At 40.5% G+C, this 18200-nt stretch overlaps 1 protein-coding gene across 1 annotated transcript in view; it reads left to right on the forward strand.

Moving 5' to 3' along the window:
- Positions 1 to 9992: 9992 nt before the first annotated feature.
- Positions 9993 to 18200, forward strand: part of Rad21l1 (RAD21 cohesin complex component like 1) — a 29849-nt gene continuing 21641 nt past the window's right edge. Inside the window, exons 1-6 of the mRNA XM_055602706.1 lie at positions 9993 to 10060; positions 11845 to 12020; positions 12366 to 12495; positions 14024 to 14117; positions 15947 to 16053; positions 17246 to 17416. Of these exons, the coding sequence (XP_055458681.1) occupies positions 11877 to 12020; positions 12366 to 12495; positions 14024 to 14117; positions 15947 to 16053; positions 17246 to 17416 (646 nt within the window). The 5' untranslated portion in view covers positions 9993 to 10060; positions 11845 to 11876. The remainder of the gene's footprint in view (positions 10061 to 11844; positions 12021 to 12365; positions 12496 to 14023; positions 14118 to 15946; positions 16054 to 17245; positions 17417 to 18200) is intronic.

An 18200-nucleotide genomic window follows, 5' to 3' on the forward strand; every position in this document is an offset into this window, starting at 1 on the left:
TCCTTCCCTGGGTCGTTAGCTGGATCCTGCTGGCCACACTTCTGGTGTTGGCTTCATTTTTCTTAGGCTGTATTAATCTTTGTCAATAAGCAGTATAAGGTTAAACTCCAGGGAAGAGGTTAAAGGAGGGACGGCCTCTTTTGTCCCCTGAAGTATCTTGTAGGCTACTTGCAGCTCTTGACGTCACCCACCAGTGCTGTTTTACCTCAGCAGGTGGCACCAGCTCTGTCTAGGTCCAAGAGCCAGCCTGGAGGCCCCTCTAAGTGCAGATGCCCCTCCTCAGATGTCTGCAAGCCAGCACTACAGGGTGCCTGTCTGTGCAGTCTATATTCTAATCCTTCAGCTTCCGTGTTCCCCCAGCACTGGAGGTGGTAGATTCTTCCTGTAATTGCTAGCTTGTAGTTCTTTTTATAACTTCTCATCCACTCAGTTAACTTTATACTTAGTTAATAAGCCTTTGTATTAAATACTGTGGTTGAAAAAAAAAAAGGAATGGGGGAGAAGACAGAAAAAGTGTGGCTTGTTTCCTACCTATCCTCATGGACACCATTTTTCTTTTAGTGCCGATGCAGCTCTAACTATTGTAACGTCTTCCAACGCACAAGAATCTCTAGGATGCATACATATGTCAGAGAGGAGAGTCAGAGGGGTGGGGATGCTCATGTTTATAAGAAACCCCACCCCCTAACTGAAGAGCTAGTGACAGCTGATGGCTGCAAGGGGACGAAGACTCGGTTTTCTTTAAGTGTGTGGTCTCACGTAGGTCTACCCAGTGCCAACCCAGTGAGCAGCTCCATACCCATGAGTATATGGGCAGTACAAATTTGACTTTACATGTAATAAAATAAAATGAAAAGAAAAACAAAAGACATGGAGTTGGAAGGGGGTTGGGGTGGGTCTTAGAGGAGTTAGGGGGAAGAGTAGGGCTGGAAATGATGAAGATATATTAAATGAGGATATGAAATTTTCAAATAACTAATAAAATACCATAATTTTTTAAAAGAAGGAAGAAAGGAAGGAAGGAAGGAAGGAAGGAAGGAAGGAAGGAAGGAAGGAAGGAAAGAAAGAAAGAAAATACTTAGGCCAAGGTTGGAGTCTAGTTTCACCCTGCAAGCATATGTGATCCTTGGTGCTCTGAATCTAGTCAGAACTTAATGTTATCAATTGGAAGTTTCACCAGTATAGCCAGTGATGGCTGTAATCTATAATCTGTAAACTATATGAGATCTAGACCGCCTCTAAGCTACACTGTAAGGGTTGAGGCCAGCTAGGGCTGGAGATGTGACTCAGTGGCTTAGCACATCTCTCGCTTGTGTGTGGCTGGATTTGGTTCTTAGCATCACAAAGGGGAAAAATGGTTTTCACATGTTTGATCCTGATTACAGAGATTACTGATTACTGATTACAGGTTGTTGTTTTAGGGGTTTATTGCTGTGAAGAGACACCATGACCATGACAACTCTAATAAAGGAAAACAGTTAAGTGGGGCTGGCTTACAGTTTATCAGAGGTTGAGTCCATTATCATTGTGGCAGGAAACATGGCAGAGTGCAGGCAGACATGGTGCTGGAGAAGGAGCAGAAAGTTCTACATCATGATCTGCAGGCATCAAGGAGAGACTGTGTGCCACACTGGGCATAACGTGAGCATATGAAAACTAAAAGCCTGCCCTCACAGTGACACACTTCCTCCACCAAGGCTATACTTCCTAATAGTGCCACTCTCTATGGACCAAACATTCAAACACATGAGTCTATGGGGGATGTTCCTATTCAAACCACCAGATTTGTTAAACTTATTTTTAATTTAATTCCAACCCTACATTTCGTGTGTGTGTGTGTGTGTGTGTGTGTGTGTGTGTGTGTGTGTGTGTGTAAATGAATATGAATATGTGTGGATATCCATGCACAAGTGTACACATTTGGGTGGAGGCCAGAGATTAGTGTAGGGCATGCTCTCAATCGAGTTCCAATTTAGTTTTTGAGACAAGAGTTTCTCACTGAGCTTGGAGCTTCCCAGTCAGCTAGGCTGATTGGCCAGTGAGCTCCAGAGATCCTCCTTTCACAGGGATTATAGGTGTATACCCACTTGTATTAAAAAAAAAAAAAGTGTGTTCCTGTGTTTGTTTTTATTGGCCACAGCAGTATGGGGGGGTGGTCTTCATGTAACCACAGAGGGAGTTGTGTTGTGGGTTCTGCTTAAATCCAATATAACTCAAATTCAGGTCAATGCAGATGACAAAAATTTATTGTAATCAAGTCACTACTGATCCATCAGAGCCACAGAACAGCCCCAGGAGCTGAACTGTGACCCTGGAGGGACGTTGTACAGCATATTTAAAGGATGAAACTATAAAGAGATGGGGAGCAGGATGTGCTATACCATTGCCCCATCATATTTTGACGTAATGGATTGATCAAGAGAATTTCCATCAATCAGGATAGAAGTAGGTTTCTGGGATTGGGAACATGAACTTGTTTGAACCTGCCAGCAAGATGAAGAAGTTGTCCCTGAGATGTCTAGACTCAGACAACTGTTTATTTACAAGTTGTCCCTGAGATGTCTGGACTCAGACAACTGTTTTGTTTTTTTGTTTGTTTGGTTGTTTTTTGCTTTCTATTTTTTTACCACAGAAGCTGTTCAGCTATTGGGAAGTCCCCAGCTCCCCTAGGCCTGGGACCTTGAATTTAGTTTCTCCCTATAATTAAATGGAGTCTGAAAACAAAATGGTAGAGTAAGTTTCTTTTGCTTGTTCCCAACAAGTTGGATCCTTGTTGTGTGACAAAATTTTTCCTGGGGAGATACAACAGAAATATGTACTCACTCCAGTTGGGGAACTCACAATAGGCCCAAGTATGGCTACCACCAGAGTCCAGTTTGGTGAACAAGTGGCTTTTATTGGAGTTGCTTACAGAAACATGGATGAGGGGTTACTTAGGGAAATATAAATGACTCACAAGACAACTGCATCACCGAAGCCCACTCCAACATGGCTGACAGCTCATAAAGCTGGGAATCTGGAGCACACTGAACAGCCAGCAGGCAACTCAACACATTGAAGCATGTTCTTTCCAGGTGCCTCAGTTGATCTAAACCTCTTCCAGGCCATTGGTTTCTGCTCTTTCCAGGCAACTGGTCTGGTTTCAAAGTCTTCTTGACAGCTCAGTTTCCTTCTGTCTCAGGGGGATTCTCAGCTTTTATTGCTTACTTTTACAGGGAGGAAATTAAAAAACAAAAACAAACTTTGTGTCTCCAGGATGGATGTTTCAATCTTGGAGGAAACTGTTACACAATCCCCCTAAAGTTGGAGTGACAAACAGTTGTCGGGTCCTTGACCTGTGGACCTGTGGGCTGGGAACAAAACTTTTGGTCTTCTGGAATACCAAACATTCTTAACCACTGAGACGTCTCTCTAGCCCTTCTGGTTTTTACACTGATGCTTGGGATAAGAACTCGATTCTCATGCTTGTGTGGCAAGTATTTTATAGACAGAGCCACCTCTGCCATCCCCTCATTTTTTTACATTTTGCTCTTAAGGTGAGTTGCCCCGAGATTTTTGGGCCTCCTTCACCTTATCTCCCCATGTATAAAAGGTGACAATAATAGCTCTTCTCACTTATTATTGCAAATGAAGTGGAGCCATTCCCATATAGCACTTCATCCAGCACTCTGCCCTGGAAAGACTAATAAATATCTGTAAATTCGTTCTTCTTGCTGTGAGGGATGCATACTAACTTGTGAAACCATGACAATGACAAATCAAGAAACTTTTTAATAGCCAGCATTAAAAGACATATCTGCTTGGCCATGTGAAGGAGAAAGGATAGTGTTCTCTCATGTCCAATAACATGGCTACTATCCTCTGTCTGTTCTAGCTTCCCATAGCTGGCCCACAGTCCAAAAAATTCTGCCAACTCCCACTTACACACTAATCTGGGAAGTAAACTGAGAGCCTTGCAGCTGCTTCTCTGAGAGATGTTTTCCTGCTCCTGGACTCTCTGTCTAAAACCAGCGTTTGTTTCTGAGGCTAGGTCAGAACAAACTGAGACTGAGCTCCGGTGCTGGAAACAACATCCTGAGCACGGATTGTAGAAGGCTAGAAATTGACTCCCTCCAGGACAGTCAGTGAGCACCAGGGGGAGCACATGGATCACGATCTTAGAAAGGAAAAAGCAGGGCCTTCGCCCATCAAAGCAGCAAAAACAGGTATGCAGAGCCAACCTAGTGTGGCATCCAGGGTGAGGCGAGGAGGAAACATAGCTGGCAAACAGATGATCAATGCAGTCAGATCCTAATGACTCAGGTGCAGGAAGAACTCAGGTGTCATGAAGCCCAGAGTGGCTTGAGGCAGCAGGACAGAGCTCATGCTAGACTGATGATAAATGATCAGGTTGGCTTCTGGTCTTGAGCCATATATATAACACCTGACCAAGCTTAAAAATTGCCCCAAACTTCAAATAACAACAATTATCTTGTCCGTAGCTACACTTGGCCATTATAAAGCATTTCCTCTTGGGTCTGGGAGTTTCCTGGGCTTTACCCAATGAGTTTCCCTTTGAGGGTGTTGGATCCCCTGGAACTGGAATTATAGATGGTTATGAGCCACCATGTGGGAGTTGGGGATAAAACTCAGGTCCTCTGCAAGAACTGCAAGTGTTCTTAACAACTAAGCCAGCCATATCTCCAGCCCAAGTAACATCAATTCCCTATGCTTCATTTTGCTCCGCTACAAAGTGAAGATAATTTAAAAAAAAAAAATGATCCCATAGGATTCTTGAGAAAAAGCAGTGTATCAGCACATTCCTGGCACAAGGGAAGAACTCAGAGTATCTTGTCATTATTAACAATAATGGGGCTGAGGAGATGGCTCAGTCAATACAGAGTTTTCCATGTGAACATGGACCTGAGTTCAATCCCCAGCACCCACATAAAAAACTAGAAGCAGTGGCACCCTCCTAGATCTCTGGGATTTGCTGGCCAGCCAGTCTAACTGAATTAGCAAGCTCCAGGTTTAGTGACAGACCCTGTCTCAAAAAAGAAAAGTAGAAAGCAACTGAAGAAGACACTAGATGTTGAGCTCTGGCTTTCACACAAGTGTACACGTGTGAACATGAACACATACACACAAATAATGACAGCTACCTTTTCTTTTACATATACTTTTTATGGGTAGGGCACATGCGTGTCACAATTCTTATGTAAGGGTCAGAGGACAACTTGCAGGAGTCAGTTCTCTTCTTTCATCATGTGGGCCTTGTGGCAATGGCTTTTATCCACCATCTCATTGATCTTGACAGTTACAATTTTGAAGTCGGGATGATTTGGCAGTGGAAGGTACAACCTTATTGCCTGTCTTCAAGCTCTGGCTCTGTCATTTACTAATTGTGTGCTCTTAGGCAAGTCATTAAACGCTCTGTGCCTCAGTGTACTCATCTGTAGAACAAAGCTAATACTGCCAGTTCCCTGGCGTTGCTGTGAGGGATAAACAAATTAATGCATGTAAGGCATTCACAGCAGTGCCTGCCACCTTATAAGGATTATGTTAAGTATCAGACAAGCTACCCATTGTCATTATCAATCATCCACTCTCATCTCTGGTACCATGCACAGCACTGGAATCTGTGATGATCTTATTGAACTGAACAAAATCGACATCTCTGCAAGAGTGATTTTTATAGACACGTGTTATGAGTAAAGGAATGAAAGGGCAACTAAGTTTCAGTCCCAACTCTTGTTTAACCAGAGCTCTTGCCATGCTACTGAGGCTGTTGTGCCCAATTCATGAGACCCCCCAAAAGACCAGCAGGGATCAAGACCATTACAAAACACACAAGGATCTTTATTCGCAGCTCAAGCTGGACTCTCACAGACACCAACGCATTGGTATCCAGCAGAGAGCCCTGAGCTCTGGATTGTGGATGATTTATAGGTCCCAGTCCCTCCCAATGTGCCCAAAACAGGGGATTCTAGCTTGGCAAGCTTCTATTGGTTAATACAGAAAAGGAGGATGCTACATTTCAAAACTATTTGCAGTGGGAAAGTGCCAGAATCATGAAAGGTTCCAGCTTTCTTTGTTCTTTATTGCCGGGGGTGGGAGGAGTGGGGGGGTGAGGGAAAACTGCCGGCCTTTGGCTTCAGTCCTTTCCTGTGCTGGCCTTAGGTTTCAGTCCTGTCCTGGACTGATAGACTGCTGCTAAGGGAGAGGGGGTGATTAGCTATCTATTAGTCTGTTAGTCTGTGCTGTCTCCAGGAACAAGGCCATCTAGGCCTGTTTCCTAGCATCCATACTCCTAATGAGCAGCAAGGTCAGCTCTTCCCTACAGTTGGCTTAATCTGCCTAGAAGCAGCAAAGTCAGCTGGCCTGATATGTTTTAAACTTTTTAGATCAGTACTCCAAAAACCTAATTTTTAATCCTTTGGTTTCTCAAGGCTGTTATCAGAACACTGTGGAGAGGCATGCCACAAGATAGAGGAGGTAGGGGTGTCAGGAAAGCTAGCCTCCTGCCATTTCCTTCTGCTAGCATCTGGGGCCAAGTGTAAATGACTCTCTAGGATGACAGTGCTGGAGCCAGAACCTGGAGTTCCCAGTCATACATACCCTTCCTGCCCTCGGCCCATCTCAAGTCCTAGTTCTGAAACTGTGAGCCAGAGCAAAATTTTTCTTCTTTTAACTTGTCTCAAGTATTTTGTTACAACATTAGAGATTTAACACATATTTTTCTTGATTGGGTAACAGGGCTCTATATTAATTTTCTCTACTTTTTGCTGATTAATCATAACAATGCTTTTGTTGTATTATTTTCTATAAAGAAACTAGGGAAATAATTTTGTCTTACAATGACAAACTTTTTAATGTGTGGATAATTTAAGTTTTCTTTGTACTGTAAAGTTTAATGACATGTAGATTCCTATTAAATTTGGGAAGTCACTAAGCTTCTTTCCTATTGGAACTCTTAGGTCTTATAGTATGGAGATTAATTCTAAATTTTCTTTAAGCCGACTGCACATTAACCAGCTTCACACATTAACCAGCTTATTTTTTTATGTCCTCGTCATAGTGGTACATTATGAGCCATCTATTTTTTTTTTTATCCACGCCAGCATTTCATGTCAAGAAATAGAAAAGCTTACTTCTTTTGTAGTACATTTATGATTCATCCCCAAATATAGAGTCTTCCTACATAGATAGTTCTTGCTGACCTGAATTTACTGTGTAGATCAGGCTGTCCCCAAACTAACAGAGATCCATTTCCCTCTGCCTTTGGGTGATGGGATCAAAGGTATGCGCTTTCATGCTGAACCCTGATTCTTTTTTTTAAATTTAATTTAATTTTTTTTTTTTTTGAGATGGGGTCTCTCTATATAGCTCTGGCTGTCCTGGAACTCACTATGTTGATCAAACTGGCCTTGACTACACAAAGTTCTGCCTGCCTCTATCTCCCAAGCGCTGGGATTAAAGGCCTGCTACACCATAGCAGCCCTTCTTAATTAATTAGGTTATGAAATGAGCAATCAGGTACTCATCATTTTGACTTGGAACATATCGGCTTCCCTTAATGAATTACTATTTTTTTATGCTCTGCACGACATCTCTTCTATAGGCATCACACATTGCCAAGACAGACACTCCACATAAGATGTTACCTGCTACAGAGGAGATCACACAAAAAACACTCCTGCTTGCTGCTTATAGTAGGGCTACATGCCTGTGCTCAACAAACACAAGTCTGTGCATTTTGGTTTATGTTTTTTTAATTAAACTGGAAAAAAAGTATCTAATGCGCCAATAACTGTATATGCTACATTGCTGAAGATTTGTGCTGTGTCTACATGCACATTTATTTACATGCATATTCCTGCATGTGAATATGGGTATGTTCCTGCCATGACAAGTGTTTGGAGATAAAAGGAGGACCCCAGGAGTGAATCCTCATCTTGCACCTTTTTTGAGGCAGGTTCTCTTTGTTGTTTTCCAGGCCAGCTGGACTGGGAGCTTCTGGGTAGTCGCCTCTCTTTACCCTCCATTTCTGTGTAGGAACACTGGAGTTACAGACACTTACATCAATCATGTGTCCAGTTTTTACATGGGTTCTGGGGGCTTGAACTCAGGCTCTGACACTTCCATGGCAAGCACTTTTCTCTACTGAGCCCTAGATTTCTGCTTTAACTGGCCTTTGTGATAGCCAAATCTTCTGCATAAGTTATTATGTCTGATGATGAGAAGCGTTTTGCATGGACTTGCTATCAATAGTGATTCCTGCCTGTGTGCATACTCCTGATGATGAGCACACACTGAGCACTGACACAGTTTTTGACCATGGGACCCTCGTTTGCATGGAAGCTGAGTCAGCTGTGGGTGATAGTTGTGTGTCTAGAAGCCATTTTGCACTAAGACTGATAGCAATGACTTAACCATAGATAGAAACTGACAACGGCCCATACACATGGATCTCTTTGAACCTAAATTAAATGTGCACTTAATTAATAAATGTATCTTGGCTGCTTCCCTTATTTCTCCAATACAGTATGACAGGGAGTTGGAGTGGAAAAGGATATTGATCTTAAAGGGTTACAGTTGCATGTAATTCCCACAGAGACACCTGGCCATGAATACTGAGGTTCAAGAGGATGATATCATTTTTGCAGTGACCTTGAGTGTGACAAGAACTGCAAATTGACTATAGTGACTCCATTGGTACTTCAGATTAACTTTGTCTTGCTGAGTAGAGTGCCAGTAACTGTAAGGGAGAGCTTTAAAAAAAAAATAAAAAAACAAATCAACAACAACAAAGAAACAAAAAATCAGTTCCAGAAAGAAAATCAACTTAAGGATCTGAGTTCTTTGCAATGGTCAGCCTGACTTCACTATTTTTGCTAATCACATTTTTTTTTAAATCTGATTGTAGCTACGGGAAGAGAACCTTGGAGTCTTTCCAGCCATGATGTGCTTTTCCTGCTTAAATATGGACCCTTAGAAAAGCTCGGGACTGCACTTGAGTCCCAAACACCCAGGTACAGTCACCAGCCGGCTGGAATAAAGATTTGGAATTGGCTCCTGGATTGTGTGTGATGGGAGGGCTCTAATGGGAGCCCTGCAAGGCAAGCTTGTAAGTGGGAGTGACTAGCACACAGCCTAAGGAAGTTCACAGAGATCGCACCTTTCACAGTAAAACCAAAGGGCCTAAGGCCTGTCCCTGCTCTACCTTCGCGCTTCTTCAGAGATCTTCTCCCTCCCCTTATTTTTGAGACAGGGTATCTCCAAGTAGTCCTGTTTATTTTGGAGCTCGCTAATGTAGATCAGGTTGGTGAAGAACTCGCGGGGATGAGGCTCAGTTCCCAGAATTCAAGCACAGATCCTGAGCAAGTGGTCTGTGTGGGATGCCTCAGCTCTGCCTTCTAGCCACCCGGTACACCTGAACCTCTCCGGCCTCCCTTGGCCTGCTCCTCAACAACTCCATACTTCATCCTCCATCTTCCATCCTCCTACATCCTACACGACCTCCCGCCCCGCCGCATTCACACCACGCCCTTTACATCAGCCCCTCTTTACACCTACTCGGCCCAGCTTCCTCACAACCCGCCTACCCTCACGCCCCGCCCCTCCGCACCTGCCCCTCCCACTTCTCTTCATAACCCTCTCACATCCTCATGCCCCGCCCCCTCGTGCCCCGCCCCCTCCCTCCCCTCCTCATTACCCCGCAGGCAGCGCCTCCGGCAGCCACAACCTCTCAAGCTGCAAACCACCACGCCTCACGCCTCACGCCTCACGCCTCACGCCTCACGCCTCACGCCCCGCCCCCACCACGCCCCTCACGCCTTACCCCGCCCATTCATACCGCCCCTCCCACCTCTCCTCAGCAATCACACTCACTGCTCAGCCCGGCTCCGCCCTTCACGCCCCGCCCCGCCCCTCACGCCCCCGCCCCCTCTCGTGCCGGTGCCCTCCTGTAGTCCACACCCGGCAGCTGGCAGCGCCAGAAGACCAGGGCCGGGGTCGTCCACGTGCGTGGCTTCACGACGCTCAGGCTCCACACTGAAAGTCGGTGCGGCCTGCCTGCGAGGTCAGGCAGTTGGGAGCGGTAGGCGGGCTGGGCGATTTGGGGGCCTAGGTCCACCCACTGCCCACGTGCGCACGCCGGGAGACCTTGGCACCAAGCCCCGAGGCCCGCCTCAGGAGGCCACCTGGCTCCTGGGGCTCTGGCCTAGGGTGTCCCCAGCGCGAGACCCTGGCTGCCGCTCGGCCTCAGCCCCTGCACTCCTCACCCTCCCTTCAGCCCGGTGCTCCTCTGGTCGCCCTTCCTCCCGCTCCCTCCTCAGGCCTCACCTCAGGCTCCCTGCAAGGCCCCTAGGCACCTGCCCAGGCCGCACCTCCTGGCCTTCCCTTCCCTGGATGGGTTTCCGGGAATCAGCCCCATCCCCTGCTCCCCCTTCCTTATATCAGCCTTGGTCTTCCCTTTGGTGAGGTAATCTGTGAAAAACTAACCCTGCACCCTCGTGGTATCAGAGGGATGGAGAAGAGGGGCTCATGGTAGTGGGGTGGGGTCAGGTGGAATGGTGCCCAGTAAACGAAGGTCTCCAGAAAGTAAAGTCCCAGAGTTTGGCTTTTTGAAGTTTATTTTTTTAATCTGTTTACCGAAAAAATATTTTTATTTTTTCTCACACTTGGGAGGTTTTTGTTTGTTTTGTTTTGTTTGTTTGTTGTTTTGTTTCGGTTGGTTGGTTGGTTTTTCGAGACAGGGTTTCTCTGTGTAGTCCCTGGCTGTTCTGGAACCCTGTAGACCAGGCTGGCCTCAAACTCGCAGAGTTCTGCCTGCCTCTACCTCTCGAATTGTTAGGATTAAAGGGGTGCATCACCATGCCCGGCTTGGGAGCAGTTTTTAAACTTAGATTTGGAATTAATTCCAAGGTACTAAAAGGAAGTAGAGCCATCCACAGAGAACAAGCTATAGCCATATCAAAGTGTCTCCCTAGGGACTGTGGTTTCATAGACTGTAACCTTTAGTTTGATGTTTTTCGGTAGAAATGGGCATTGATCAAAGTTGACCGAAGTTTTTAATTCTGTGGCTGACTTAATGTTTGTCTACATTTTGACTCAGTGTTCCCTTTTTACCGAAACTTAGAATAGGATAGGAGTAAAGCTAGTTACATGGTGGCAGTTTCAGATGACATATTAAAGCAGTAATTCATATTCCAAAAGCCAAAGTGATATGACATCTCTCCTCATTTTTTACTTCAAAATAGAGCCTTGTGGTGTCATCAGTAGTGTGGGTTGTAGAAATAGCCATTTATTTTCTGTCTTATATGTTAGGTGAAAATTGTATCAGCCTTACTCCAAAATATTAAAATTCAATGGTGGCTTTTTTTTTTTCTGACTAATGATTTTTTGTTTTGTTTTGTTTCAAGTCATGGTTTCTCTGTGTAGCCTTGGCTGTCCTGGACTCGCTTTGTAGACCAGGCTGGCCTCTGCCTCCCAAGTGTTGGGATTAAAGACATATACCCTGTTTTCTTGCTTTTTTTTTTTTTTTTTTTATACTTCTTTGGAAATCTATTGTTTTAACTTCAACATTAATATATTTAAAGCCAGGCATAGGGTACATATGTGAAAGCCAAAGCAGGAAGTTCAGGAGATCCAGATCACCTTTGCCTATAAGCAAGGACTATCTTCAATATTATTATTATTATTATTATTATTATTATTATTATTATTATTACTACATAACATTAATAACATTAGTTCAGGAGATAATTTGAGTATTATTTTGTAGAAGTAATGACAAGTTTTTATTGTAAAAAAATACCAAAAAGGTTTTCTTATCAAATGACATTTGTTTTGTGTTCTCTCTAGTTCCTTAAATATAATTAAGGAATATAGGCAACATGTTCTACACTCATGTGCTTATGACTAAACGAGGGCCATTGGCCAAAATATGGCTTGCAGCTCACTGGGAGAAGAAACTCACAAAGGCCCATGTGTTTGAGTGTAATATAGAGATAACCATTCAAAAAATTCTTTCACCTAAGGTATGTTACTGAATAAAATGATAATTTGTATTAACCAGGGCTGCTGTAGAAGAGTTAAAATTCTTTTCCAAGACAGTTTTGGTTCTCAGGTGATTTCTTTTAATTCCCCCCCCCAAATTATTGTCTGCACAAAGACACTCTAATATGGCATTTAAGTGAAACATGGCTTTGCTGAATCCACAAAAAAAAAAAAGTAAATTATTTTATATGGTGAAGTAAAAAGTGGTTTCTTTACTAAGAATATAACAATTGCTTTTCAAAGAGAAATTATATCCTTAATTTTTAAAGAACAGGATTTATAAACCTAATCTTTATTGTTCTAATGTTTTAAAAAATTATTCATAGGTGAAAATCGCACTCCGAACTTCAGGACACCTTCTTTTGGGAGTTGTTCGAATCTATAATAGGAAGGCAAAATATCTTTTGGCAGATTGCAGTGAAGCATTTCTTAAGATGAAGATGACATTTCGCCCAGGTACACATACAATGTTAATTTGTGTCAATATTTGATTCTTTTTGCATTTTTGTGTTGGATAGTCTCTTTTAATATAGAGCATACTGTGAATATAATGAATATAAACTTCATTTTTACTGAATATTAAGATTCCATTAAGATAATTATTTTCTTTACTGTGGTCTTTTCCTGTGTTTGTAAGAAATAGTTATATTTTCCAAAAGTTGTTATGTTTTATATATTAATATAAGAAAATGGGGCTGGAGAGATGGCTCAGAGGTTAGGAGCACTGGCTGCTCTTCCAAAGGTCCTGAGTTCTATTCCCAGTGACCACATGGTGGCTCACAACCATCTATAATGAGATCTGGTGCCCTCTGCTGGTATGCAGGCAGAACACTGTATATGTGGTAAATAAATAAAAAATAAATCTTAAAAAAAAAAAAGAAAATACTTAAAATCATCACAATTATGTAAGAAACCAATACTTTTAATGGTTCATTTAGTTTGCATACCTGTTTTTGACTTTAGGAGAGCCAAATTAGAAATTCACACAATTTAAATACATTTTTGTAATCTCTTACAGTACCTATGTTAGAGCTTTTCATATAGCATCCCTCTATCAACATTTGTGGGCTCCAACGGATAGCTCTTTTTTTAAAAATCTTTTTCATTTAAAATAGTTTTAGAGTCTTTAGGTAGATTTATATGCATACTGTGTTTTCTTGCTCATTTATTATGTATCTTATATATATTTATTGACTTTCATGCTTTGTGCTTAACATGATTCTTGTTAGGCTTTGGAATACAAAGACATGCAAGATGAATAATTCTTTTCAGTCAGATGAGGAAATCAGATAATAAAAATGTTTTTAAAACGCACTACAATAATTACAGATTTTACAGATTGTGGTCATGCTGAGATTAAAAAGCCATGTGTTATTGTGCCAGTTAGTGATCATGCTACAAAGAAAACTGAACCAAGATCTACAACAGAAAATAACAGAGTACATTGTAAAGGGTAGTTGGGGAAAACCTTTGTGAGAGGACAGAAGTTAAACTCATACTTGAAAAATGAGAAGTACTCAGATACATGAGTAGTATCCGAGGGAATGGCAATATAGGCAAGTGAAACTACAAATACAAATGTCTTGAGGTGAAAAAAAAAAACAAACAAACAAAAAAAAAGGCTTGCTCTTTCCAGGGAACAAAAAAGGTAGTATGTATATGGAGTATAATGATTGAGGAGAGTGTCCTTACATAATGTATGATAAGAGTATAGGGCTACAGAAGCTCCAGTCAGGAACTTCAGTTTGTTATAGTGGGGAACTTACTTTATTCATAATTAAGTCTTTAAGGATGATAGTTATCTGATTTATTTGCTTTTGGAAACTGTTACTCTGGCTGCTTCATTAAAAAAAAAAAAAAAAACTGCTGCTGAGGGGCAGGAGTGGATATAGGGAAGCCCATGAGAGAGGTCAAAGATTTAATTGGAAGTTTAATGTTTCATAAAGGAACACTGCTTATTGTATTTCTTTTTCATTATTTTCAGGACTGGTTGACCTCCCAAAAGAGAATTTTGAAGCAGCTTACAATAGTATCACATTACCTGAAGAATTTCATGATTTTGACATCTATAGTATGAAGTAAATTATTTTACTTCTTCATGTTTTGTTGTTTTCATATTCACACTTTGTGAAGGCAACTTCAACTTAAAAAACAACTGAACAAGTACAAATGACAAAGGCTTAAATTGCAGTGTGAAATCCCAAAGTACAAAACCAAAAATGCCTCATTTATTTATAATCTTGAGAGCATATCTGTTCACCCAGTAAATATTTATTAAATAAGTGCCTTCCCTATACCAGGCACAATTCTAGGCATTAAAGAAATAGCAATGAATAAAACAGTTTCTTGCCTAATGAATGTTATATTTTAGTTGGTATAGAGTAACCATAACAAGTACATGTAGAATATGAAGATAAATAACTGTGAAAACAAATAATAGGGTTGTCAGGAAAGGGTTTTCCGATAAAGTAAGAACACAAGCCTAAGGGAACAAACCTTACAGCAACATAGAAGAATGTTGTACTGGAACTATCCAGTGAAGTAAAAATCTGAGGGAATGGCATAAGGCAAATGAAAATACAGGAACCAAATGGAAAGGCTATAAGACAGGACATGTTCAGGAACAGCAAGAAGGCAGGTAAGATGAAATGGAATGAAAGAAGGGCTGAGTGGTAAAGAAATGAGGTCAGAGAAGGAGCAGGAGGTACAGGTGACATAGGGTTTGTAGGCTATAATAGGGCTTTTATTTGGCTGGGAGAGGAAATGCAGGAGAGTTTTGAATAGAGAACAGAGGAGTGACCAGAACTCACTTGGTCTCAGCATGCTCACTTTGGCTACTTCACTATAAAAGGGAAAGAAAGGAAAAGAAAACTTGAGAGATAATTGTAGTAAGTCCATATGAAATAATTTTAGAGAAGTTTTCAGACTTCACTTTATTGAGATGGTAGCACTCAGATTAATGGAATGTATGGAAGGCAAAGTAGACATAATATGTTGGTAAATTAAATGTGGCCTTAAAGAAATAAAGAATGACTATTTGATTTGGAGCATAAAATGGAGCTACCACTTACTGAAACCAGGATAACTAAAGGATGGAGGTTGAGGAAGGAGAGAAAAGGAAGTAAATTAGGTTTTTGGAGAACATAATTTGGGTCTAAATTCATATGTATGTTTCTCTAATTTCACATATTGAAACCTAATTCCCATGGTAATGGTGTAAATGGTAGGAGCCTTTGAGTATGATGAGGTTTTGAAAGCTGAGAGCTCTCCTTAGTCCAAGAAAGCTTTTTTGCACAGCCACTATCTGAGGATACAGAAGTAAAGTGTTGTCTATGGGAAATAGACCCATACTAAATACTTAATCTGTGGTGCCTTGATTTTGGCCTTCCCAAACTCTAGAATAGAGTGTGCAATGGATATCCGTTTATAAGTTACCCAGTTCTTGTCACAACATTGACAAAGGAAGAGCAAAGTCAAGATGTCATAAATTCAGAGGCTCTGCTTCCTGGTTCACAGAGAGTCTTTCTATACCGTCACATGGTACAAGTATTAAGTGATTATGTGGGGCTGCAAAATTTCTGTTCATGAAAGCAGAGACCTTATGATCTGGTTACCTTCTAAAGGCATCATCTCCTAATAGCATCACCCTGGGAAGTAGATCTCAATATTTGGACCAGGAGGGAACACAGATATTCAAGCCGTAGCAAAAGTGCCCATCTATTCAAATGCATAAGTAAAAGAGTGACTGAGAACCACCACTAGATTTATTAACCTGAAAATTACTTTTATGTCTAAAAGTTGATGTTCATAACTTTGTTTTTAAATAATACGCTAATTTTAAGTTTCTTCCAATAGTTTGTAAAACCATGGTGTTCTGCTCATGTTTCCTAAATATTTTTTTCTATAGTGATATTGATATTTCAAAGCCTCTTGCTCAGAACCAAAGTAAACCAGAGGAAATCACACTTAGAGAAGAATATAGCAGTGATCTACTTTTCCAAGCTGGGAGCTTTGGTGAGAAACCAAAATAATAAGACATCATCAGTTATATTTGCATTTTGTATGAAAACAGTGGTAGTAGAGATAGCTATAGGATGGTTGTTTTATGTGTAAATATGGTCTCCAATTTTTTTTCTGGTCTAGATGCTAATTCTCTGTCTTACAGTATATTTATTTTATCATTGTTCTCACACTTTTCCTAAGTGTATTGTCTGGTTAACCAAGGCTGGTTTTCTTTTTAGGAAAGAGCTACATCTGAATAATACAAACATGTTCTTAGTTCTTTCTCAAAAAATGGTGAAGTGCATTTAGCAAATCTTTGATCCAGTGTGATGTAGGTCTATAGAAATTGTTCAAGATGAGTGATACTTCATGATTTTCTTTACTGAATAATAATTAACATGGATTACTGGAAGGGAGAGGAGATTAACCTCATATCATGGTTCAGAATCATGGACATAATGATTTTAAGATCCAAAGGTTGGAAAGAACATGCCAGAGCTAACTTTGAGTCCTCTATAACTATCAATATAAGCTAATGATGATCTGGCTTCAAGCCTTTCAGTGATGGTTGCTTCTCTGTAAAATGAGAGTTTTGTCTTCTATTACATAATATAATTAACTAAGTACTCAGTTAATGTTAGGTGACCAGCTGTGTTCTTTTTAGTGTTCTATCTTTAACTCCTAGTATATTCTATGAATATTTGCTGAATGAGTATTATAAACCCATTCCTTAATATTTTAACATACCTTTTCTTGAGGCAGGGTTTCTCTCTGTAGCCTTAGGCAGATTTTTCCAGATTCTTCTTAGGCATAAACTGTTCAAGCAGTTGTCTATATGAAATGATATGAAATAATACTTGGTCAAACAGAATATGACCTATATAATATATGGATATAATATGTATTATATATATATATAATATATATAATAAATCCCACAGCATTTAGGCCTTCCAGGATATGATTTAACTATATAACTATATATTAAACTATATAACTATAAACTCTACTGAATGCTCTGACATTTTTTCCTGTTGTATTGGGAGAGTATCAAACTTGAAATCTGGATGTCTTTTATTGGCTAATTTAATAGTTTTAAATCTTTTATTTTCTTCATAGACTAGGATGATATCTCAGTTTCCTCTAACTCTAAAAGTATATCTTACTAGGATTAGTGTAGCACTAATGATACGTGTTTATATAGGGGATGAACCCGAACTTCTCAGAAGACATAGATTCTTTGATGACAACATATTAATGAACTCCAGTGGTCTTGTAGTTGAACATAGTTCTGGAAGCCTTGATGAGGAGAAGTGTTTGTTCTTTGATAATGGAGATGGATTTGGAGATGAAGGAGCTGCAGGAGAAATGATTGGTATGCTTTCTGGTCACAAAATTTTTATTATATTTTATTTATTTATTTTAATCAAACCACTGTAATGTATCTGTTTTGTTACATCAAATTAAATTTCAGATATGTATCTGCTTATAGGTCAACTTACTTTTAACATATGTTTTCAAAATCTAGTATTTTTAGGCTAGGCCCAAGTTAATAGTCATCTGTTTAAACATATTTCTATAGAAGCAATTAACTCCTTCCTATTTTTATTTCCAGCCTTAAATTTTAGAAAGGAGAAGTGAGATTAGTATACTCTTCACAAAATATACTAGGTTATATGCTGGTAACATTGTCTTAATACAAATTGTGGAATAGATATTCTTTAAGGTTATTATGGTATTTTATATTAGTATAAAATACATAATGTAGAGAGACACTGGGAAAACAAAAGTATGTATTTTAAAGATTATTAGTTATATAAATACATTTACAGATTTTTCCCATTTTGCATTAACAGTCTTGCTATCAGCCAGCCATATAGCAGCTTATACCTGCAATCTTAGCATTTAGGAAGCTAAGGCAGAGGAATCATGAGTTTAAGGGCAGCCTAGACTATACAAGGGGTTTTAGGCCAATTCACTACAAAATGAAACTGTTATTAAAAAAAAGAGAGAGAGAGAGAGAAAATGGTGTAGAGAGAAAAGAGAAGAGGGTAGGAGAAAGAAAGAAGTGTGGTTATCACTTGTATAAACTAGGGCTTCTTAAGCTTTTCAATCCACAACCTCCTTTTGCCCAAGAAGTTCTTACGTGGTCCTGAATG

This window comes from Psammomys obesus, unplaced genomic scaffold (assembly GCF_907164565.1).
Source record: "Psammomys obesus unplaced genomic scaffold, mPsaObe1.curated_primary_1811, whole genome shotgun sequence".
Taxonomy (NCBI): Eukaryota; Metazoa; Chordata; class Mammalia; order Rodentia; family Muridae; genus Psammomys; species Psammomys obesus.